At 41.6% G+C, this 25,799-nt stretch overlaps 1 protein-coding gene and 1 long non-coding RNA gene across 3 annotated transcripts in view; one reads left to right on the top strand and one right to left on the bottom strand.

Annotated features, from left to right (window-relative positions):
- Window positions 1-10,496: 10,496 nt before the first annotated feature.
- On the top strand, window positions 10,497-16,490 carry LOC113946753. The gene is made up of 3 exons (XR_003527537.1): window positions 10,497-10,549; window positions 11,310-11,401; window positions 16,378-16,490. It is a non-coding gene; the product is annotated as an uncharacterized LOC113946753 (long non-coding RNA).
- LDLRAD3 (low density lipoprotein receptor class A domain containing 3) overlaps window positions 12,568-25,799 on the bottom strand; it is a 74,758-nt gene continuing 61,526 nt past the window's right edge. Inside the window, exons 4-6 of one of the 2 annotated variants that reach the window (XR_003527536.1) lie at window positions 19,013-19,358; window positions 15,488-17,389; window positions 12,568-15,410 (exon numbers count right to left, since the gene is read on the bottom strand). Coding sequence is in view for 1 of the 2 variants with exons in the window: in XM_027642489.1 (XP_027498290.1) it covers window positions 17,128-17,389; window positions 19,013-19,358 (608 nt within the window). In the remaining variant the exon portion in view is untranslated. Of the gene's footprint in view, window positions 17,390-19,012; window positions 19,359-25,799 lie in introns of both variants that reach the window. The other variant, XM_027642489.1, reaches the window with a different exon arrangement.

Consider the following 25,799-nt stretch of genomic DNA (forward strand, 5'->3'; position numbering starts at 1 on the left):
CTCCATAGCTTTCATCTCTGGCTGTTGTGCCTTCAGCATTATCAGAAGGAGTGCTAGAAAATCAAACATAATGGCATCAGCATTTAGGGCAGGGAAGGGCAGGAAATACAGAAAAGTTTTTATGAATCTGGAATGGGAAAGTTGGCGTTTGGTACTTAAATAATGAGGCTACCAATTTCAAGATAAACTCTCTCATGGGTTGCTAAAGGCCTCTAATTAATTCTAACACTCCTCTCAGTCTCATCAGCTTATTTTCCCATCTGTTTCTTCGCCCAAATGTGGTGCTGTCCCCATTGCTTATGAACCCTGACCGGGAAGCTGGGGGATAAAGGTCTGTCCCCTTATGTAACTTCTGCTGACAGACACAGCATCCAACCTGAGCAGTACATGGGGCCTAGTTGTAAATAAGTGTTTGACACAACCACTTCCAGCTTTGTTTATAAATTAATTATACATTACTGAGCAAAGTGATGCTCAGTCGCGATCTTGGATTCCAAGAAAAAGACTGACCACAGCCAAATCAGCAAGAAAGCAGAAGACTCACACCTGCTTATGACACGATCAGCAGGATGGACTGATGCTGGGATTTTCACCTCTGCCTGCCAGAGCTCTCACCAGACAGACATATAAACAGGAGCCTCTGATCTGGGAGTCCAAAAAGCATGCTCTGTCCCTCCTTGTGCCATCTCAGTCTGAATTGCTCATTTGTACATACTACACAGTGAAAGGGTTAACTTGGAGAGAGTCCCTCGATACCCTATGTGATGGATATATCAAGTGACCCCTCTGGTCAAACCTATTCACTCAGACCAGAGGCCGCTTCCTCATTAGCAATGATAAATTCAAAACAGATGGGAAACCTGCTCTATTCTCTGATCCAGCTTTCAAAGCCCTTTGATTTCAGAATCCCTCGGCTGCTCTTTGACTTTTCTTGCCTGTCAAATTCCCTAGCAAGATTGATAGGGTTTGGACAGGAGGATGTCAGTGCAAATTCTGGTACTGGTCATCTCCCCTGCCAGATTTCCTGCATCTGACCATGTTAATGGCCTCTCTCTCCTCCTTTGATGTTAAGACCATTTGATTTTTTCCCTATCCTTTCTCCATCACCCATCTCCATCAAAAGTTTATTACAATATTTTGCAAGGGCCAGTGGCTAACTCTTTACCATGGCTGCATTACTTCTCCCATATACAAACTGCTGCCTGCATCTCACCAGGTCAGGCTGAGAACTGCTCAAAACTAGGAAAAGCTTCTTTAGAGAGCAGGCTCTTTTTTCCACACCACAAGCTGAAAGACGTGAAATAAGGGTACATTTTGAAAGGACAGTAAGATAGCAACCTAAGTACTGATGCCTGGAGAAGACTCCACAGCAAGTACAGCACCAGGACAGAGTCAGTAAACAAGCAGGGGTCAGAGCCATAGCACAGCTTGCAGGAATTCTGGCAGGTGGGTGATGGAGTGACTTGGGCAAAAGGCACATGCACTGCCACTTCTGAGGACTCTTTCCCTCAGCTGGCACAGGACATTTCCTGAAGCCCAATCCATGCCTTGCTGCCTTTTTTACAAAGATATTTTCCCAGTCCCCAGCCTGGATGTGAACTTTCAGCCAATTGCTTCTCATTCCATCCAGATGGTGGGAGATCAAGGGATCCCCTCTCCCCTTCCTGCAGCCATTGAAGTCTCATGTCCCTTCTTGCAGCTCCTGAGGCTGCTTGAGAGGGCCCTGTGAAATGAGGGGGCACTGAAACACTGATTTCCTAAAGGTCACCCCAGGGAGCAATCCTTGCCCTGAGACCTTGACACCTCTTCATTCTTCTGCAGGCTCAGAGCCATCTGCCTTCCCCCTGCCCCTTGCAAGAGTCTCATTTTAGCTGCTGCCATCCTGCCTCCTCCATCCCATCCTGCCTCCTGCCCTGTTAAAATCCTCTGAGTTATTACTACCCCTGAGAAAGGAGCCATTTCCACAGGCTGAAACAATGGGGAGCCCCAGTAGGGTCTTCCCTCCTTCCCTCCCTGCCCTCAAAACTCTCTTGAACAAGGCAACACTGACTGAGGAGGCTTGGCAGGAACCCCATCCACCATCCCAGTCCCACTGCACACAGAGACCAGCTCTGCCAGTTAAGCCAGCTGCTACATTCCAATGCACCATTTCCACCTTTGATAAGTAAACTCCTGTTTCCCTATGGAGATGTGATCTTGGTGGCAGAGGTTTGTGGTCCCTGTTCCACACTCTCCTCCTGGGCACTGCAGATTTTGCTCCTCACCCGCAATCCAGGTCAGGGAGTCATATGCCATCAGAGGTCATGAAGAAACACTCCGGAAAAATGGGCAGGTCCTAGCCATCCTGGAGATGTCCTATCAGGCCCTTGCTCTTCAGGAAGACAACAGAAAAGTTTGTCTAAGCAAGGCGAACTAAAATGAGGTTTAAAAGTTGTGGCATTGCATAGAAACCTCTGGGAAAGTCTAAGTATAAATCCAACCTCAAATCAAATTAATCTAAGGTTTTGACCTTAGGTGCTGGCCCAAGAGTCTTCCAAAGTTAGGCAAAATTCACTTTTAAACATCACTGTGATGACTCCCTGCTCCTTGCTAAAACATAGCAAACATACAGCTAGAACTAATGAATGGTTGCTGGGATGCCTCAGCCATCAGGGCAGTTGACAGGCAGAGAGGAGAGGGGTAAGACAGAAACATTTCCTTTGCTAAAAGCAGCTCTCGAGGCACTGTCAGCAGGACTGAGCTTATGATGCCCACATCAGCAAAAAGCTGATTCTATGTAATGAAAAACAACCACGTGTTGATCAGGTTTTTGACAAGACACTTATGCCCAGTTCTTGATAATCCACTTTTTTTCCTCAAAACTATTGTGGACAATGTATGTAACACAGAGCTGTGCCAGTGGTGTATTGAACATGCATGAAGTGTTACACTCTGAAACACATCCTGCACTTCTAAATCCCTCAGATGCTTTCAAAGATCTCTCCATCATTATCCCTTTCAGCTGAAGCAAGTGCACACAACTCAGACGTTGAAAGAGCAAGTCAAGATCCAGGGGTCCTGTCCTGCCTCACACAGCAAACCCTATGCCCAGGCTGTTTCACCTCTCTCTGCTGATGAGGTCCACAAGCACAATCTTAATTTCTTCCTAGCTTACATACAGAAGCTGAAAAGCTTTAGTTCTATGTAAGGGACTGCATAATAGCCTGCACAAGGATTTTAAGGCAGGACTGGTGGATGGATGTTTCAATTTCTCTCCAGAGAGACAGGAGTGGTTGCATGCACACAGAACTGATGTGTGTCTGCATGAGAGGGATCTGCTTTTGATTAAGTTACACATTTATTATTCACTAAACCTAGTACAAGGCACAAAGTGACACTAAAATTTCTCTCTGAGACTGAGCAGCTGCCACAGTTGTTAAGCTGGGCCATCAGGGTACCCACAGCTCCTACTTATTTCTGCTGTGGGAGATGTGATCATAACAATTTTAATGAACAGACAGAAGGAAGCAGGAGGGAAACAGAGAACTTACCATACAGCAAGGAGAGGTGCAAGATGACACTCAAAGACTGCAAAACTGTTGTTTGATGATTATGGAGAGACTGAAGGCTGCTTTGCTGTCCTTCTCCTTTCAGGGTGCAATCCCAGACACAGCAGAAACAAGGAAGCATTTTGTTCACAGCAAAAAAAAAAATAAAGCAAAAAGCACCAGCCAAGCAAACAAAACTGATTTCTAGTTCAGCAAGTTAGAAGAGAGAAACATTTGGCTGTGTGTTAATGAGGCTGCTATGGAGACTTTGGCCAACAGAAGAGCACAATTAATTTTTGCTTAAAGTATCAGAACATCAGACACCAAAATACCAAAGCTTTGGAGATGTGTGTGGCTTGGATATTGGTTTGCTTATTACCTCCATGTAGTCAGTACAGATGAGGCAGGGGGTTACTCTGTAGTTAAAGTGTACTTCTAAAAGTCATTCCTTTCCTCCCAGCTTTGGTAGCTGGGCCCAAAACAAAGGTGTCACCTCCCCTCTTCCCACCCTAAGGGACTTCCTCTTAGTTTAAGTGAATCACTTGTAACTTCCCAAAGTGCTCAACATCTAGATAACTGCTTCCAGTGCCATGGTAGGGGCCAACAAAGCAGGCTGCCATGAACTAGGTAGGACAGGGAAAACGGGTGTAAAGCAGAGACATTCTATTGCTCCAGCAGCAGAAGTCTTTGGAAGGAGCAGCAATAAAATCAGCTTAGGGTTTCTCCTCTGCATGCAATCTTGGGGCAGATTCCACTTCCTATTTTTACTTTGGACTTAAAATAAGTGAATTATTTGGTTTTGTCATTCTGTACCCCCACAGTAGCTTATAAAGCCTTAGTCATAGTGTTTGTAAAGCAGTCAGTAATTCCCAGAGAGAAAGTATCACTGAAAGGCCAGCTAGCAGCCTCAGCCAGCTTGCTGTCATGGAACACGAGGGGTCCAGAGACAGGGTAGAGGACTAGAAAGAGGGTAGTGACGAAGCAGACAGCCCAAGGGTCATCCTTCCCAGCCCGTTCTCTTTCTGAGGAATGCTCAGCTTGCCACGATACAGTTTAATATTCAGAAGGTCACAGTTTCGACTTTTGCCTCAGGCCTTCCAGACTCCCTGGCACAGCATTTCAAATTACATTAGTTTGGGAGAGAGGCAAACAAAAAAAGTTACATTTTTCTCCCAGGCATTGCTTAAAATAGAAAGCAAACAAATGTCATTGCTGACATGCACAGCCCTGGAGACAGCAGTGAGATGCACAGACACAGACAGATGCATGGGACTGGCCCCTGTGCTTGATCAGGACTACAGTTCTTTAATGATCAGCCCAACATTTTCTGGTTAGAAAATGTTTTATTAATATCAGATTATGGAAGATAATTAAACAGCTTTCCACTCCCATGTTGGGCCATTTGGTGAACAACGTGAACTGTAGTGTTTTGCTCTCAGTTTTCCATCACTTTCTTTTCCACAGTCTCCTGTGTAATTTACTCTGTCTGGCTATTTCAAGGCACATCTTTATGACATCCTTTTACTCTGTTCAAATCAACATCTGTTTGCTTAATTAGCAGTCTCACTTGGGGGGCAGGGTGTGTTCAGGAGGTCATTCAACATTCCAAAATTAAAAGCTTGGAACTAATATTCTTCAACTAGAAAATGATAAAGAGCTGTTCTTTGGCATTTTCTAGAAGCTTGCCTAAAAGCACCCAGTGACAATTTCTTGATAATTTTCCCTTTACTTTTACCTTAACTGAGAATCACTGGTTTACTTGCAGACTAAAGAAGATTAAATGCTTCATACAGTTCAAGGAGACGTTGCTAAATAATCAGGCTAATACTCCAGGGGTTCACTTGTTTATCTGAGTGCACAGCTCTCAGCAAAGAAATGTGATTTTACTGGACATAATCCCAGTCCTCCCAGAATCATCAGCCCCTTCTGTCCTGCATTCAGTTGGGTCAAATCTAGCAGACAGTGCCCTAGGTCTCCAGTTCATAGGCCAGCAATGTTTGATTAACGAGGGAGCTGCCACACAGCTTATCTAGAAAGATGCACAATGCCATAACATAAATGGGCATAAAGAGGCAAGCGTTTGTCACCCACAGTGCCAGTGTCACACAAAAGACAAAGGATCATTTTTCATGTCTCTACCAGGGAGTGCAAGCTTGTTGGGACATGATGACAACTCATTGATCTTGGAAAAATATCTAAGTAATTTCTTGTTCAGCTAGAGGGGGAGCCATGAATTCAGGTTCATGTGTTCATGGCCCCTTGTTCTGTAGCACCGGATAAGAAACAAGCCCTGCCAGAGAAGGAAAAGGAGACTATCACATTCCATTTGATTATATTGCCTTGTGTTTGATTTTGGGGTGATGAGGGTAGGCTGCAGGGGGAAAATAAGGATCAGGCAGACTAGAAGCATGAAGGGTCACACAGTGATTTGTTTATTCACTGGGCCATTAACTCAGCAGTAACCATCTGAGATGTTTTATTGGTTTAGAACCTGGATTTGAAAGCTTTTTCCTTTAATTGTGACTCCTAGACTCACCAGACTACAGCCAAAGCTATAATTTCCCACTGGAAAAAACAAGACACTTGAAAAACACAAGCACATCATAACTAGTGCACTGCTAATCTGTCTGAATCCAGGGTCTTGCTTACAGGGAAGTACCCTACCCCTTGCACAGGCTGCTGACTGAAAATATGACTGTGTTAGGATGAGTGGTGCCTCAGATGCTGGGCATGCCTGGTGTTACCAAGCCAGTGCTGGTGTGCTGCTAGGGAGAGACTTTTCCAGTCTGCCACTTCAGAAGAGGGGTGCTTCAGGAATAGTATCAGAAACAGTGTGGCCCAGCAGGACCAGGTAAGTCCCTCCATATTCAGCACTGGTGAGGCCACACCTTGAACCCTGTGTTCAGTTTGGGGCCTCTCATGGCAAGAAAGACATTGAGGTGCTGGAGCTTGTCCAGAGAAGGGCAACGGAGCTGGGGAAGGGTAAGGAGCACAAGTCTAATGAAGAGTAGCCGAGGGAGCTAGGGTTGTCTAGCCTGGGGAAAAGGAGGCTTAGAGGAGACATTATTGCTCTCTATGGCTACCTGAAAGGACCTTCTAGCTAGGTGGGAGTTGGTCTGTTCTCCCATGCAACAACTGACAGAATGAGAGGAAATTGCCTCAAGTTGTGCCAGGGTAGATTAAGACTGGATATTAGGAAAAATTTCTTCACCAAAAAGGTTGTCAAGCTCTGGAACAGACTGCCCAGAGCAGCAGGAAGTTGAAGAGTCACCATCTCTGGAGAAGTATTTAAAAGATGTATAGATGTGGTGCTTAGGGACATGGTTTAGTGGTGGACTTCACAGTCGTGGGTTAATGGTTGGTCTTGATGAATTTAAAGGTATTTTCCAACCAAAATTATTCTATGAATCTAAAACCCATCATACAAGAGGGTACAAAGCCCATATAAGATGGCTTTATCTCAAATTGTGATAAGAACCATTGGCAGATGTTAGGCTGTGAAAATATGCCATAAAAGTTTAGAGATAACTTTAATTCCTTGAATTATGTTCCATCAGCAGGGCACTGTAAAGCAGTCACGTAAGCTGAAGAGAAAGCAAGGGCCAGAAGGCAGTCTTCAGACTGAGCATGCACAGGAGCACCAAAGGACATGTAAAATAAAGCTGACAGAAGAGATATAACAGGTACAAATAAAATGCAAAATTCTTCAGGGCATCTTAATAAACTCTCAGACTGAACAGAGATAAGGGCAGGCAGACCCTCTGGCATTTTCCTAACAGTCAGAAATGGTGACGGAAAGCTCCCTCATAGCCTCAGAATCCTTTGCAGGTGACTGATGGTGTGAAGTCAGACACTCTCCAAAGAGTACAGCACAAGCTTGTTTCCATATAACAGCTCATGGTCTAATCTCTCCCTCCCCTAATTTCCTCCCCCTTGCCTTTGGGCCTGTAACATTCCATTTGGTAAAGATGATCTTTGCTGCTTCTGTTTAAGGGTATCTTTGGATCCTAAAAGGTGGTTTAACAAGTTTCAGACAGACTTACTCCTGGGGCTGCCATAGAGGTTCAGCTACCATCCTCAGTCACTGAGAGAAGGCTGAAGCCCAAAGCCCTGAGCATATCCAGATCTCCCCTCACATGGATTCTGCCTTGGTGACCTGAAAAATACAAATCCTAGGAATGATTATTTTCTTAAAGGCTCTTTCACTTAAGAAGTAGGATAGTCACCATCAAAAGTCCAACCAGCACAGCTCAGCAGGACAAGAGATGGACCATTGGCTACAGGTGATTGTAGAATCAGTCAGATCAGATTTCATCCACTGAAATAAGTGCCCATTTCCTCAAAAGGATCTGAAACCCTTAGGTGTGCCTGTGCAGGCATGTCCTGTGTCACTGAGAAGTGATGGATTACTCCTGAAGCTGCAGGTGCTACCCAGCACACAATGCAGCAGGATTAACCTCTGCCTCTAACAGGGTTATAAGGCTCATTACCCAGCAGCTTAATTACCCATCGACTTCAGCTCTCATGTGAGCTGGGATCTCACCACGCAAATCCCCAGGTTGGCACAGGAACATCCCCAGGAAAAAAAACCAAGAGCAAAGACAATTTCTGCCTTAATGGGATTAGCAGGCAGCAATGCTATTAGTTCTCCAGCTACCTGTCTCCCACTTCCTCCCCAGGCAGGGCCTCATCCTCCTAGGGTTTTGCATTCAGTCCTTTGTCCAGGTGTCACATCACACCTTCCCCTCACAGCCCAGAGCAGCTCAAAGCCCATCTCGTTGGGCACAGTAAGTGCTTCCCTACACTGCACCTGCCTATGCTGGAAACAGCTCCTCTGATTACTTCATCAGATTAATACAAAACATGCTATCAGCACATTGGCAGGCTCTTAATATCTTTGCTGAGGCCTTTAATGGCCTCAGGTCTTGTAAGGCATTTCATTCATCTGGTGACCGACCACCAGGTCCTACCGGGGTGCTCTCCCCCTGCACCCCCTTCCTCAAAGCAGAGATAAGAGCACAGCTATTTTAAAAGCAGGAGGTGAGATAAAAACACTCCCTTCAGTTCAGATGCTGCTGCCATTCCATAATTACCTTCACCTAAATTTTCAAAGGAAGAAAAAAAAAACAAATCCCAAAATTATTTCAAATCGCTGTCTCATCTCATTCTTGATATCAATATCAATAAAAGAAAGTGGGGACTTTATTATTTTCTTAATAACATTACCCTTCAAAGCAGTATCTTGAGCTATTTTTTCAAATGCCAGCATGAAGGCAGCCGGGTTGCACTCTTCTCTGTAGTTGCTTGTATCACTTTGGGCTACCTATACACTCAGGGTCAAAATGACATTTCTCTCTCCTATTTCCTCCCCCTCCTCTCCCCAGTTCTGTAAAGCAAAAAATGTGCCAGCCATCTGACAAAGTGTTCCTTCAGCATCTGTAGGAACCTGTGGCCCTGCCGTCCACACACTGCAATTGCAGTTCGCATCTTTAAACCAGCATTATTTACAGCAACCCATTCCAATACACCACAGCTCCTTATGGGAGACACAGTCCACATATTCCTTAACCTACAACCTTCCTTTGTGAAAACCTACAGAAATAAGCTTGGAATCTTATCCTAGAGCAAAATCATCCTCCATGCAAAGAGCTATACAGAATAACTGTTTCAATGAGTCTGAAAAAATAACAGGGCAAACAAGTACCTAGAAGTTAGAAGAAAACAAGGAATTCAAATACTTGTTTATGCTTTTGATCACCACCTGAATTTTTGCAAAGAGAACTTGAAACAGTTACCTGCAAGTCAAGACTTACCTTTTTTTTTTCTTCCCCACTCTAAATCTGCAAAAAATCTTCTGTTAAATTGAATGGATTTGAAAGATCACAAATGTATGGATAAGACAGCACTACTCAGTGGTCAGGAAGCTGGATCTTGGAAGATGCAGGTTCTGTTATTCCTGAAACTCATCTTTATGTTTCTCCCTGTCTCAGGTATCCCCTGCTTAAAAAACAGTGCAAATCTTCCTCCCAACCTCAATAACAGATAAAAAGAAAGAAGAAAGAGTAACAAGAGTGATTAGTTACTTAAGAAACATGACTTCAACAAAGCAGCCAAAGGATTTCTATTTAGCTTCCTGAAGGAAGACGACAATTGATCTAGAATGATTTTCACATATTTCAGGTAACAGATACCAGACAGACCAATTCATTCTACCAAACCCTTTCTACTGTGAGTGCTGCACTTGCAGCTTCACTTGGGCTTACGGTGCATTTCTACGTGAATTTCTAACCCTGACCTGCAGTCAGCTCCAGAGATTGGCTTTGCTGATGAAGATCTGCTGCATCTTTTTTTTTTCCGCTGTAGAAGCTCAAGTATGATTTTATTTTATGTAATCCATGTCTCAACCAGCATATCTAACACAACACCTTGAAAATGGATATGTAAGCCAGCTCCTTTATTCCTGAAGCAAAGCACTCTCCAAATTCACTTGGGGTAATTCGTTGGTTCTGCTAACTCCTCTGCTCTGCACAGGCTGCCAAGGGAGAACAATACAGCAACAGATGCATGGAGAATTTTTGGTCTTGACTTTGCACCATGTCTCAGTAAACAGAAATTATCAAAAGAGCAGCCAAATATCAACCATATTTCCTTAGTCTGCAAAGGCACTCATTGTGCAGCATTTAAATATTTCTTATTCAGGTAAAAGAGCTGGAACACTTAAGAAATCTCCTAAGGAGTTTTTTATATATATACACACACACACACACACACATATATCTCAAACAGCCAACCTTGCTGTCCTCCCTGTATCCCATACACTCTGCAAGCTAGTGCTACCTTGGATGCAGTGTTAGGCGAAGAGTGTTTACTAAGGTAACTGTCACAAACAAATGAGAAGAAAAATCTACTCTGTCAAATGAGGTGTTGTTTAGGGCTCCCATGATCCCTTGCTACAGTAAAACACAACATCATATTTCATCACTGTGCTGCAACATGACTCCCATCTGTCAAGGAAATGGCAGGTATTCCAAATAAATGTAACTAAGATTTATTCAGTCAAACTGATGCAGCCAGGGTGCTCCTCCAGAAGTGAGTGGGTTTGGGTGAAGCTGAGCTGTTACTCCTGTTCTTACACAGGTGAAGGTTCTTGTACTTTTGTGCTAAGAAATGATAGTAGTTTAAATCTGAAGGAGTTACAGGCTGTGGTATCAAACAACGAGATATGAAAGGTTTTACTTCAGGGTAACTGATAGGAATTAACCTTAGGTAAGAGCTACGAGGAAAACAAAAAAAAAAAGCCACCTGTAGAGTGGCTGTTGGAAGCATACAGGAAGTGATGATCCCAAATCAGTTCTCAGTGAATAGGAGTCTTCTGCATGGTATACAGCACCAAAGCAACTGCACTGCTGAAACACTTAGTACCCATTCCTGCAGAAATGCTAAGGGTGTGACCAGCCCCAAAACTGCTCTACCTCTTCTCCAGTGGTCCCCTCAATAAGGCTGTAAGAAATACTACTGGGATTTTGGGAAGCAGAGAATCATGTTCAAGTTTATCTATTCACAGTCTGTTTGGCAGATAAACAGAAAAGATAATTCCCTAGAGAGATCAATCCAGTACTTTTCCAAAGTGCTTTATGCAATATGCATACCCTCAACTTCACTTTGAAAAGCAGAACTGTGAATTTCCACATGAAGATGTCTTGTTTTCAATTAATAACAGCACATCATTTTGGACTACAGCTCTCCAAACAGTGAAAAGCTGCTTATTTCTCTCTCCAACAGATAACTGAGGCTGACTGATCAAGAGACTGCTTACAAACCAGCAAGAAAAGAAGCTGCACTCAGAAACCACTGCTGCCTACTTAATTTTTAAGGTATAAAAATTAAGATCTTTAAACAAATCAAAGCAGAGAGAATAAAAAAGATTAATCAGGGAGCTTAGCTGGAGAGTATGGTATTTATTTTTATAAGCAGCTGTCTTCTGAATCAACATTTCTCAAGCATAGCTCTTGCTGGGATGTGTCTGAACAAGCCAGCTCTGAGACCCCAGCATTTCCTCCCCTGCAAAGAGCCCACTGTGACAGCCTCAACAGCTCCATCTCCCCTGTGCTGCTGGTGTGAATTCTGGATCCATAGCTATTTTGGGGCAGTTTGCCAGCATCAAACAAAGGTTACCATCTGAGAATTTGGGCGAGGGCATGTGATTTAATTAGCGAGGATAATGGTAACACTGGCATGACTTTGCAAAGGTAGCAAGTGGAGAATAGTCATGGAAGAAAAATACGTCAACCCAACCTCTCCTATAGATGCAAATATTTATATGTAACATTTGAATCTGTTCTCCTTAGTCTGTTAAAGTAACTTTATAACATAAGGGGTACTTGTTAACAATAGTCCTTCGAGTGACTTTGATAAAAAGAGTGGCTATGATCCAGATGTCAAGTGGGCCTGGACTTCATGGGGCTGGACAGTTCCCATGATAGTGGTGGTGCCTGCACCAGCATCTGCCAGGGAAAGAGTCCTGACTGCAGCCAGACATGCTACCTCCACAAAGCATCTCAACTTGAATCTGGCTCACACGTCTGACACGTGGATCACAGACCTGGAGATAAACAGAGATGCTGTGCTGGGCACCTAAGTGGTGCGAAAGTGGCAGGCAGAAGTGAATGCTGAAGGCCCTTTGGCTGTGTTAGTAAATCTGTATACAGCACAGAGCACAAATCTCTGCTGAAGCCTCTCGAGCTTTGCAACAAAGCAGACAACAAAACACCACTGGTTCAGATGCCTTATCATTGGTAGTACAAACAGAACGGCAAAATGAGAAACTATGAAATTAAGCAATTTTCATTTGTATAATATATTTTTATACACGCAGGTACATGTGGGTTTCCCACATACCTTTGTTTTAAAAACATATTTAAAACCCACAAAGATTTAACAAAACTTAAGATGGAATGCAAAAGAAGTTGTAAGAAGCCTCACGTAGGAGGCTATAAAGCTAAAACAACTGAGGCTTCATGAGGGGACATGCTCACTTGTGAACAGTATTAAAACACCAATTTTATTCAGGAATACAGAATACATTTTTTAAGATTTCCAGTTTACAAAAGTTTAAGACAAGGTTACGTTTCAACATACAACTTCCCTTAAAGTGTTTAGATAACTTCTCCATTTCAAGTTGACGAAGCCCCTCAGATCAGAAGAAAAAAAAAAAAAGGACAAATGAAGGCCACTGTTCTGTACTGGGATACAGTAAGGCAGAATCCAGCACAGTATTCAAATTCTTTCTGCAGTCTACATTTTAGTCCATGGGTGTAATATAACCTTGTGTTAATAAAAAAATACTTCAGATCTATTAAGAACTGCAAGAAAAGCCCTTGTCTTACAGTTTTAATTACAGACATTATATGCAAAGTAACTTCCAATAAGCAACAGTTAAAGACAGTACTTGTCATCTGATCACCACATTAAAAATACAGCATTAAATTTTTCCTTCATTCATACAATTTTAAATATTCATTAAAAATCAGAATCAGTGTCCCTCCATCCTTTTCATCATTAATAGTTTTTCTTATCTGCTAAAACCACTTGTCTTTCCTAAGATGTCTAAAAAGTAAAGAGCACAAGATTAACAAGCTGCAGCATTAATTAAAATAAAAGTCATCTCTTTCCTCCACTCAGTTTCTAAATCTATCACAAGGGCCCTATTAGCTGTATCAAAGTGAAGTGGTGTAAATAAAACTGATTTGACTTAAAAAGAAAGTAAGAATGAATGCAGAGTTATTTAAAAATTGCAATGCAGTCAGTGTTGTTGTGTATGTCATTGCAGAGAAGAGCCAAGAAAATTATTCACAGGCTCTCTTTTAAGAGCATTACTGCCAGTTTTCCATTTCCAATACCAGAGGCAAACAGTAATTTGCCTTACAAGGAATTTCAGATTACTATCAAGCAGAAACATTAATGGCCTAATTTTAAATACACAGCACTGATTTCAGCAGAGGTTATAGACACTCAAAACTCCTGAAATTTATTTACTTGTTTGTTTTAAATAACCTTATTTCCAATAGGCTAATCCACATTTCTTTATTTACCTCAAGTAGTCATTTCTTCAAATTCTTTTGTTCAAATACATTAATAGCTGTGCTGAGGAGGACTACTCAATAGTGGTCACCATTCAGTACAGATGTGGAAACAGAATTCAGTTCTGGAAGAAAACTTTAATTGATTTTACTTTTGTAAGAATGGGTCTTTGAAATAACATCCACTTGTTTAAATATTAAGTAGAAAAGAAAGCTGTTGGACAACTAACCTCAAACTAAAAAGTTAAGAGCAACTGCAAACAATAGGATGATCAATTCCAATTTTACCCACTATTGAAAAGAAATCCTACCATGTGGTATTGGATGAACATTTAACTTCAGCCTAAATGCTGAAAAGCTACTGATTGTCAATGAAATATTTAATTTAATCAGCAGATTTCCCAAAGATTCCACTGATTAGTGCAGCGTAATGCTGTATTAACACTACTAAAAGTGACATATCATAAACAACTCCTGTATAATACTACAGCAATTTCCAAAGCAACCAGCTAGCAAACCTGTTCTGCAAACCAGAAAAATGTAGTAAGACCAAGCACCCCAAGTTTTAGCATGTCTTTTTGGAGCAAGGTACTGAACTTCTGTCATCCTCAAAGTTCAGTGGTCCCCATGAATAATAATGAAGAGGAAGACAAGATTTGTTGCTCTTTTTGGATCTCTAGACAATGATATGTAACAACACCCAGAAATGTAGTTAACAGCCTCCCAAATCAACATTCAAACAGAAAGGCACCATCTTCTTTTATAACTTGTGTTCTCAAAAACTAGAAGATTCCTATACAAAGATAAATACTCCCTTAGCTAGAAGGGAAAATGTCACACCATTTAGAATGTTTTTTCTTTTTTTTGTTCTCTGTAAAGTCCTAATGGACTATCTTAACGCAAAAGTTACATGAATATATACAACCTGAAAGAGTATTTTTAATATATATATTTGTACATATATAAAAGTGACTGACACAGAAGGCAGAGAAGCAGGCTATATTCACTCTTTTCCCACTTCTTAGCAATGCAAGGCAATGTTTTTCAGATGCCATAGGCACAAAATATTTGGTTTGAACACACACTGGTATCTTAGAATACACATGGTGAAATGTAATTCCCCATGGAAGGCTTGTTTGAGGGATACTGGACACAATGATTTAGTTTCATTAATACAGCCTTAGGCACCTTTAAAATAAAAAAGATACCTAATTCCAATGAAACTACTGCAAACTCTTCAATGGTATGTTTTCAAGTCCAATATAAAGATTTAAAACTGCAGTAGAAGAACATCCAAGGTTAATTCTGATACCTCATTCTGGTATAGCTGTCTTACAAAGGCCAAACATAATCTTAATAAAAGGCAAGATGGACAGCAGGGCCCAGTGGTCACAGGAGACATCCCTACACCTGCCTGTACTATTAACTATTCATGTACCTGAGTTTGATGTACCTGTAAAATAAACTGTCCGCTATGTGACAATGACAACAGTCTGCCTACAATGTCGGATGGAGTCATTAATAAGCCAAATCCTGCTTGGTGAAGAGCAGCATAATTAAATGCTTGAGTTCCCAGCAAGGATGAAATCTTACCCAATCTTGTACATTACATTACAAGAACCTAGGAGCAACAACGTCAACAAGACTTCACGACAGGCTGCCATTAATCTGCTTCCAAAGTCAGCCAAGCCCATCAGCATTACAATTCTCCAGTACTTCCCCCCACATCATCTCAGTTCTGGTACCTGTGCTTGCAAATCTATCCAGCCCTGCCTCTTACATAACATGGCAGTAGACCTCAGAACTGGAAATGAAAAAAAAACACCAAAAAATTCAGGTGTACGTGTGGGAACTGAGACTGAATTTGAATCGTTCCCCTACCTACACTCCAGCTCTAAAATTCTTGGGTTCTGAACATGTAACTTTTGGGTGAAAGAAGTTACCTTAGAAAGATGGGGAAGAGGAAAGCAAGAGGTGTGGGCAGTCTGCCTCCTTCATTTCCTTGGAACAGCAAAGGGTGCTTAATGGCATGGTTCTTTTGCATAGAAGGAGTGGGAAATGCAGGATAGACAAACACAAATAATTTTTCAAGGCAAATTTCTGCCTGGACAAGAGGAAGACACTGCATTGTTTTCTGTATATGGAGCACAAGCACTGCACTGCAGTGGCATTTAAACTCATGGCTTCTTCGCTCTTACCACTCTGAATACCCTTACCTCTGAGATGCTTTCACATGTGTGATTTCAATAAGGTGCACTGAAACACACTCGACAGGAGATCATTCCAAGAGTTAGGACAAAACAGACATAAATAATCCCGGTTTTCTGCAGAAGTTAGAATTTCAACCAAATGAACATGAATAATGCAAACTCTATAAAAAATGAGATCATCAAAAATGAAACTTTGACAGCCTAGAGTTCTTGTGGAGCAGTGGAACTAAACCTATGTGATGCACTACATACATACCTACACATAATATTACACATGTATATCCATGCATGTACTTACACACACTAAAGACAGGGACAACAAGCCTAACACCTTCCACCACAACCTACTTTCAGATATTTTACCGATAAAACAAACTAGCCATTGAACTTAAAGTTTTCTGTGCTGGGTGTTTGCCTCAGACTGGTTTTGGTGTTGAAGATTTAGCTTTAATAATTCGGGTGTTTTCTTTGTTTTGTTATTTATTTGTGGTGTTTTGTTTTTTTGTTTTTTTGTTTTTTTTAAAGAGGGAACACATGGAGTAATGTTGTTTTTCCACACAGGAAAAGAAATCTTGAACTGTGTTTTTGAGATGCTTCAGTGCCTCTGTACTCAGCCTTGAAGTCTGACAGATAAACCTTTGTGGTGTTGCTGAGACAACCCATGCAAATCTGGCCTAGATACTAGCATCTGTGAAAAAAACCTTGTTTGCTCAGTTACAGTTGTTGCATCCTTACAAGCTTAAAACTCCTTCATGGTGAGAATGTTCCAGGCATGAAGAGAGGGGTCAAGTAGGACATCTGCAATCTGAGCACTGCCAGGGGGCTGGCACTGGACATCAGATCTCCAAGCAGAACGACTGCCTCACGTGCTTCATTGACCACCAGTTGGCACCAGGCAGTAAGAAGAAACAGCTCAGATGTTGACAAGATGGGAGGCAGTTTGAAAACAAGAGTCCTTCTGGCACAGTTCTTGTGTGGAACTTCTGTATATATTATACACATACATATATACATTCATATACAGTAAACAGTCCAATAAATACATCACATCAGTTCTTTTGACACAGTACTGATGTTTCTCTTACTTGTCTGAATCAGAGCCTGCTCACAGAAATATTATGGAAAGTTGATGTGACTCCAGGTTTAGCCCTCTGTACTTGATGAGCCCAAAATGCTGCATTCAAATACTAACTTAATGTGAATTCAAATCAAGTCATCATTCAGGCACATGTCCCCCTGAAACCTATTAGCCACTGCAGACTAACTCATACAGAGTAAATGCCTTCCTGCCCGTCCCAAATACTGGAGCAGTTACACTTCTCTTTCAGCGACGTGGTTGACCAGAGAATTGCTCTGATCTACTGTCCTCCCAAGAAGAGTTCTGTGGCCATCCATGCTGCCATGGATGTCTCTTGTCCAACTGTCGGATGTGCCCAGAGGACTTTCTGCCCTGGGGGTGTCTGTGCTGGCCAAGCTTCCTGTCCGAGATCGGTAAGGAGGAAGATCTGGTTGATTAGGGGATTCAGATTCAGAACAATAAGGTGGTGGAGGAAGGTCAAACCAAGGTGGTCTGCTGTAAGATACACAACAGAGCAAGAAGTTACTGAAAACAGTGGTACAGAAGACAGCACATAGTATTCCAATTATGAAAAAACCAAACAGTATTTCTTAGTTTTTCAATTATGACACAAATGAGGAGATCTCAGACCTGCCTGTAGGTAATTTCAAAATACCCACATTGCACCTGGGAACCCAGGTTTCTGGTCAAGGTGCAACATAACTAATTACATCCTGCTTAACAATCCACACTCTGAGTTAGGACCTCCAACAAAGCTGGCTCAAAGACAGCTGCAAGAGGTAAAAAATTTTTCTGTATAATATTTACACCAGAGAAAGCACTTTGAAAGAAATATCGTAAGTGGTGGATTTACACCTACAGATAATGATGTGAACACAAGACTTAAGCTCCCAGGAAACCTCCATTAAGTGACAGAGATTTATGGCTTAGAGTCTACGAATAAATAACAAACTGAATTCTCCACACTGACAAATCACTTTTGCTGTCATGAGATCACATACAGAGAAACTGCTAAGTAGCCACAAACAAGATGAGTACTGCATTCAGGAAAACTGTTCTGTGGTTCTGATAGCAAACTAATAAAGGGACTGAAGGGTTGAGTAGATTGATAACAGGTCCTGGGAGCAATTAGCTCTGAAATTGCTGATAGTTCATATCAGCTCAGGTGAGAAACGATTACAAGCTGGACAGCTGCTCATTTAGTTGTCCTTAGTAATGAAAAGAAATAATTATTATGAAAGTCAACATTAAGACAAGGGATCTGCAGCCAAAGGCAACAGAGAATAGGAATGTAAATTTATTATTCTTAGATCCCAAAATACCAGTGTGGTGATAGTGAACAATCTGGATCATTAAAGTTTGTACCATACCCTTTTTATGTAGGGAGGATGTCAGTCTAGGATTTTTGTTGGGAAAGACTTTACAGACAGAGATTGAAATGAAGGTTAATTCCCTACAAATAAAACCAGTGTCATAACTACAAAAACATCAAAAACATCATAAGCCAAACCACAGCCACCCACCAAACTTCAAAGCACTTTCAGCTATTTAAAATAAGAACAGTGCTTTACATTTCAGAGTCCCATTCTTTTCTTCTGTTGGTAAAGTAGTGCAGAGCAGAAGAATGATACAATTTCTTTATAGAGGAATTGAAGAACTCTCTCACTCTTATATACTTACCATATATGAACAGGACTGGGTTTTTTTTAATGCTATGACCTGTAACATAGCTGTTTTTTTTAGCAAAACTCCAAATTCAGTTTTCATGTTTTGACTCCAGACTAGCATAGGATATCAATACTAGACAAGTGATACATTCTTTTGCATTTTCCTACCATCCTCAAAATCTCTACTACCAACAACATGTGCTAAGAGAACCTGACTTAAAGTTTGCCTCAAATCCCTCCAATATCAGTAACAGTAAAAGGACCTGAGGACCATGAATTTTTCAGATACAGGAGGAGCTCAAATTTACCCTGAAATTTCACCCTATGCATGCAACAGAAGTGCAACACCAGAATTCTGTCAAAAGCAGTAATAAGAACAAGCGGGGAGCAGCAGCACAGCTTAACAGAGCTGTAACCACTAGTGAGAAACAGAGTTACCTCCTGCACATACCTTTGATCGAGCACAGCCTCTGAGTAGGATGGCGGGGAGTCCAGGTCCACGGGCCTGTGGTAGGCCTGGTTGGACATGTACTGTATCCCGTTGTTGACATTGTAGGTGACGCTGCAGTGGTGTGGGTGATCCAGGACCACCAGCCGGGACAGCAGCACAGGGTGCTGCAGGCGATGCACCGGCAGCGTCATGAGATTGTTGCGCTTCCGCTGGTGGTGCAGGACCAAGGCAAGAAAAGCCACCACAAGTACGAAAATGACAGAGCTACCAATGATGGCATAGGTAATACTAGGGTAGTAAAGCAGCTGGTTTTCTGAGGTCACGTAGTCTTGGCCGCTGCCTGCCTCTGTAAGACAAAAGGAAAAGGAAGCCTGAGATTTGTTTCAATATAAAACTGCTTTTGACCTGTGCTGTGTTTCCTGCTAACACACCGTGCAACAAAAGCAGGTTTTCCTCTTTTGTCTGGATGGTGAAAGATTGGATTATTAAAAGCACATGCATGCAAACAGGAGACTGGCTGGCTGTCCCTCAGTCCATCCTCACTCACAGTAAGTGCCAGCACATAAACTATTAGGCAGAGACAAACTGAGAAAGAGAAAAATGCACACCATAGCAGGAAGTATGTGCACTATTGTGGGATCATCTCCCCATCCCTACCTATCAGTCATTAACTTTTGTTTCCAGAGGTGAGAAACCCAGTTCAAGCCATAACCACAGTACCTCAGCTGCACCTGACAAACCACATTAGATATCCACTCTTTTTTTACTTTACATTCCCCGACACCATTTCAGTCCCATGTTCACAAGGTCATGCAGCCTTCGAGTAAGATTTTCTTTTTTTGGGCAAAAATTTCCATTTCTGTGCAGGCTGTAATTCCTTATGGACTCAAACAGGCTATTCTGACATTCCTCGACCTCAAGAAAAACGAGAGGCTGAGTAAAAAGCAAAGCAAGCCAACCCAGCCCAAAATCCACACAATTACAAGAGCATGATCCATCCAAATTCTTAATTTCCTACTGCAGAAGGCTGGGACAGTACATCTTGATTTTCCTTTCTTTTCTCTATCAACCAAAACTGCTTTTTCATCATTCAGAATTGCAAGAGTCACTAACAGAATAATGAAATAAATATTGACTGTGTCCAGCATAATAGAAGAGCTTTCCTCAAGCACCCATTGTTCAGAGGTATCTCTCTCAATATTTGATTTTGGTAGTTCACTTCCATGGTTAAACAAACTACAATTTCCAGCATCATTAAAAATAACTTCGGCATTAGTTAACAAGATAATACAACATAAAATGGCAAATCCTTTAAACATCTCTATTTTAAAGCATAGATATTTAGACACTGGAACAGGTTGCCCAGAGAAGCTGTGGATGGCCCATCCCTGGAAGGGTTCATCCAAAGCCAGACTGGATGGGGCTTTGAGCAACTTAGTTCAGTGGAAGGTGTCCCCGCCCACGACAGCGGGTTGGAACAGGATGATCTTTAGGTCCGTTCCAATTCAAACCAATTTATGATTCTGTGATTATCGATCCTGCTACCAACTATGAAAACTAGCACTCAAATAGATGTGTTTTACTGATGATGCCACTATAACCATAGACCAAAGCTCTGCAGGACAGCTGCAAGCCACAGACTTTGATTGATACCTAGTGTAACACCTCAGGGAGGATCCTTACTAAATTTATTTCTCCATGCAACTGTGCTGGAGAGAAAGCAGAAACCACTGTTACCAGTCAACAGTAGGTCTCTGGCTCACTCAGTAAAGTGAACAAAGTCTGCATGAAGAATGTAAATCAAAGCAGAAGGGAGGAAGGGAATTGACATGCATTAGTAATTTTAATTACAGCTCATCACATATTACTGTGCCTCTTTTAATAAACCCTTAAATTCAACAGCTGAGAAACGAATTCAGGTCACGTATCACAGACAAGGCCCAGCACAGGGAGTATAACGACAAGCAGATCATTTTTATGCAAACATCAACAAGTTTATTTGCAAGGGCTGATCCATGGATGAATACCACTACCTGCAGTCTTTAGTGCAAGGAAGGTAAATATATTATGATATCCCAGTAAAACACCACAAGACTCCCATTCACCTTGGCTCACTGTTTACAGTGCACTGGCATAAGACTGAAACCAGTATGGCTTTGCAGACTTGATGAGATCTAATTAGTTACCATGGGATTATTCTGCAGCACAGTCCCTTCCCTTTATAATCTCCATCTTATTAAAAGGGAAGAAAAATGAGAGAAGTATGTAAACATCTTTTCTAAACTTTAAAGGTTATCCACCTGTTTAGGATAGTATCTCCTAGGTTCTGCACCAAACAATTCCATAAATCCAAACGGATTAACCAGACTGCTGAAGAAGTACTTTGTCAAAAGTCAGATAGGATCTGATGACCACCTTTAGGACAGTGTGAAAGAAAACATCTCTTTTATCTGGTTTTACAGTCCTTTTCATACAACCACACGTATATTGTGCAGAGATCTGGGGTAAATTTGCAGTTAACATGCTGTTTTGGAGATTGGGATTACCGTGGCTAATGAAACATCATTTATTTACCAGTAACTATTACTGTTCAGGTTTTTAGATCCATTTCTTGTATTCCCATTTAGTTCACTGTCTCTCTGAAAACAAGAACAACCTAAGGGCATGCCTACGGATCTGTGTGGAAATCAATGAACCAGAAGCAGAGCCATGAAGGTGCGTTTTGAATACTGCTGTCTGGTGCACTCTTTGAACTGACCAACAGCAATAATGCATTTGGGATTGGAATTAGTATCTCTACCAGTCCAGCCAATTCTATCCCATGCAACTTTAACATGAAGCTGCACTGAGGAGTACTGAGATTCTTCCTGTGAAGAATCTAGTTTATCTGCTAAGTGCTCCTTCTTGTGCACCAGGTAGCGTTGAGTATTTGCACAGAGAACTCTCCCCATTCAAACAATCCAGCTCCCTAAACACGGATAGTCTCTATAACTTTACAGGAATAGACCATACCAAAGATGGAGTTCTATCTAGAGAGATTCAGCTATCATTGAAACAAAGTCTTATTCCACCACAATAACAACCTTATGATAGGTGGGACTTCTGGTCCAGGAAGACATAATCTTATGCTCCCTTAGCAAACTATGCTTACAAGTATGGTAAGCATACTTGTAAACTTCTGCTCTGGTATAGTTTGTACTACAAAAGACCAACCTCTTTTCTAGCAAAGTCAGTAAATCCAAATCTGCAAAAGATGAAAGTAAAATTACCTGAGCCTATCAGCAGCGCTTGGCTTGTAGCCCTGGAGAGGGCACTGTCCACTCAGGGGCAAAGAAATGAACTGCCCTTAACAGTCTTCCAAAGTAATGCTCCCACAAGAAAACTGCTCTGTGGCACAGCTAAATCAGAAGTAGCAGAACTATGAGGCAGTTTTGTATACAAGAGGCTTTTACATCACGTTTTTGCTTCATCTTACTAAAGATCTGATCATGTTGAAATGAATAACTTCTTACAGCTCCATGATAACATTCTGGTTTTTTGTAGAGCCTGGTAAATATACAGACGTGTGTAAGGGAATGAGGGGTACTGAGCTGAGACTGCCTGAGGAACCTCTATGCATTTTATGCACACTGTATAAGGAGAAAGTGAGATACAGAAAACACCTTAGAACTTTCAGCTGGACATGCACGACTAAAGGAAACAAAAGCCATGACTCTTTAGCTCTGCTCTAGTAACTTTCAGCAAATGTTTACGTGACAGAAGTAACTGAACTGAATTTCTTGATAATTCAGCTATCCTCTCCCAGGAGAAGCAGGTATTATCCAGGCAGGTCTAAAAAGTTCCATCTGCTGTGCTACTAAGTGCAAAATTCACAAAAAAGGTGAGTGGGCAAGCGAATTTAATTTAAATCCATGGAGTATTTATTCTTTCGTGCTTCCCTCCCCCCCTTAAGAAGATCTGTTTTCTAATTGTGCCACATATAAACAGTTTATCAATGCCACTTATGCCTATTAAATCCTAGTATCCAGGAAACGCTGAATTCACAGATTAGAGATTTTTGGAGTGTAAAAAGCTTTGTGAATAATTTAAGAAAAGACTGATAAAGGAAATGTAACGGGCTGTGCTCAGAGTGCTTATTTATTGACTGTGAACAAATCTGCTGTCTCAAAGTTTAATAAAAGACCTGAGAGTAACTGCATTAAGTCTGCCAGACACAGGGATGAGAGGCTATTATTTTATCTTTCACAATCCTCTGCTCAAGCCTGGCTTTTCACAGTTCATTGGAGAAAAAGCTTTTGAAATACATAATCTGAGCAGACATCTGTAGCCTTAATGAGCACGAGTCACGGTCCATCTCCAACAAAGATGCTACTGTAACAACACATTTAAATTCCAACCGGTAAAACGCAGAGCTGCAGCTTGGAAGGGTAAAGAGAACAAAAATCAAACACAGATCAGGCAGAGCCTCCGCACATTATTTACTTTTTGTGCTTGAGGTTCCTAGGGCATCCTAGGTCTCCCAAAACTCTTATATTTCTCATCACTGATGATTTTATGTCCCACTAAAACAAGTCTTACACAGATTTTGTGCACTGAACTCTCAGAATGCTCTTTATTCTAGTGATGTCCTTTCTAATCCAGTTATGTTTTTTCCCCACTGCCCTTCTCAATTACAAACAAGATCCATCTCAGACAACACAGAACCTTGACTTCATGAAGTTTCATGCTAGCTTACCATTGTTTCCCTCCCAAAGAAGCTTCACAGTTCCTTTAGACACCAGAGACAAGGATTTGTTTTCAACTGTATTCCAAGTGTGTCTTTGCTCTGCTTTGGCTTTCTCTGTTTCAGGTACAGAAGAGAGATTCACTAATAGAGGTGTTACACATACTGAAGAGACCTTATCTATGGGAATTGGCCAAAGGAATACAATATGAATTCATCTTTGCTTACTAGGTCCTTGGTAAATGGATAAATTTCCAGGAAAGCAGCAGGATGAAGTTCTTTCCAGGTATGCCTATAATGGCAGTGGCTTCACATCTGGACAACGTGTATCTGCACAGATGTCCTGTCTTGAAATCCCCTGTTTAACTCTCTGCTAATTATGAGTGCCCCTAATACCCACAGACCAGAACCACAGCAATAAGAACAGTCTTTGATCTAAGAAGTTGAAGCAAAGCATGGATCTATTGTCAGTTCTTGAAGTCACCCCTCAAGTCATTTTCTCCACATCTGCCTGGCTCTTTGCCCTGCTATCCCCATCTGAAAACTAGACAGCGATGTTCCTGGACTCTCAGGATATTCTCCCAAAGCTCTTTTGTACTGACAAGAACTACATTTTCCTCAAAAATCTAAGTGTTTCAAATCTTAATCAGAAGTCTAAATACCAATGGGTGCTCTGTCTTTCAGATGACTGAAAATATAGTCATGACCTTGCCTGCATAAACAGAGTAGGACATCTTCATATGGAGAACTTGTTACTCACACATGTATATAATTTTTTAAAAAATCACAATTGGTATTAGTGTAACAACTTGAGCTTTAAGCAATGAAACAGGATTTCTCTGTATAATGCACTTATAGAGGCTCTGAGCAAGATGATGGCCATTGTTCCCAAGAGTGCAAAGCTAAGCTAAGACTTGGAACTATATATAGTTATAAGTCTATACAAGTAGCCAGCAAGATAAAACTCAGGACAGTATCAGTCAGCAGAATTAGAAGCAGTGTTAGTATGTCTCATTCAGTGCATCAGAACGAGTGCATTACCCGTGCCTTCCTCCCCACACTTAAACCCCTCATCCTGACCATGCGCCACAAGAGCTGCGCTTTCAAGTCTTTGCAGCTGCTCTGAAAGAGCAGCTGAGTCAGCCTGAAGATCAAGAGCCTCACCTCTCACATGCCATCCTTTTTTATCTTCTGCAGGGTAGGATAATTACTCCATGCACTTCACACACACACAAAGAAAAGGAAAGCAGCAAACTGAGCAAATAAGCAGAAAACTAAGAAATACTTAGCAGTTGTCATGGTAACTAAAGTTCTTAAATTACTTGGCAGCAATGTAAAAACCTGCAAAGCCAAAATCTGCCATAAAGCACAGAAACAAAAGGTCCAGGCTTGGCAGCTGGATGGAGCCCAAGGAGGAAATTAAAGTATTACTCAAATGTAATTCAGGACCACTCCAGCATTGATCTGTGCAGCATTTACTGGACATGTGATAGCCCAAAAGAACAGTGGTGTACTTCAATTAATTCACAGCCAAACACTAGGCCCCAGAGTGAGGCAGAATATAAAAAGGAAGGACCTTCTCATAATAAAGTCTTCTTCTCTAAATAGAGAGGTTTGGTTACTTCTTTTTTTCTCCTCTTTCTCCTTTGTAAATGGAGGGTCACCATCAAGGAGCCTGCCATGAAGTTAGTTACTATACACTTCTCGTAACATTTTATGACAGGAAGATGCCACTCAGGAAGAGCCTGGTGCCCTGAAAGCTCTAGGGGCTTCCACTACTATTGGCCTCTTCCCAGTCACTACATCAAACCTGCTCTGCAGAATGAAAATCTCAACCCACTAAAAGGCTCTTTGGTAGACCAAGCTTATAAAATAAACCAAGAATGTGCTTCTAAGAAAGAACAACAGTATTACCTTCACAGTATTAACATGTTCTTGGTGCTCTTGCCAAGACATATGACAACTACACACCTCCCAGACTCTAGTCCCTGTTCAAGCAAGGTGCCTAAGCTGGAGATAACAGCCACTGATCTTGTACCATAGCCTGCTCCTTCCCCCTAAACT

This window comes from Corapipo altera, unplaced genomic scaffold (genome assembly GCF_003945725.1).
Source record: "Corapipo altera isolate COAL_440 unplaced genomic scaffold, ASM394572v1 23b, whole genome shotgun sequence".
Taxonomy (NCBI): Eukaryota; Metazoa; Chordata; class Aves; order Passeriformes; family Pipridae; genus Corapipo; species Corapipo altera.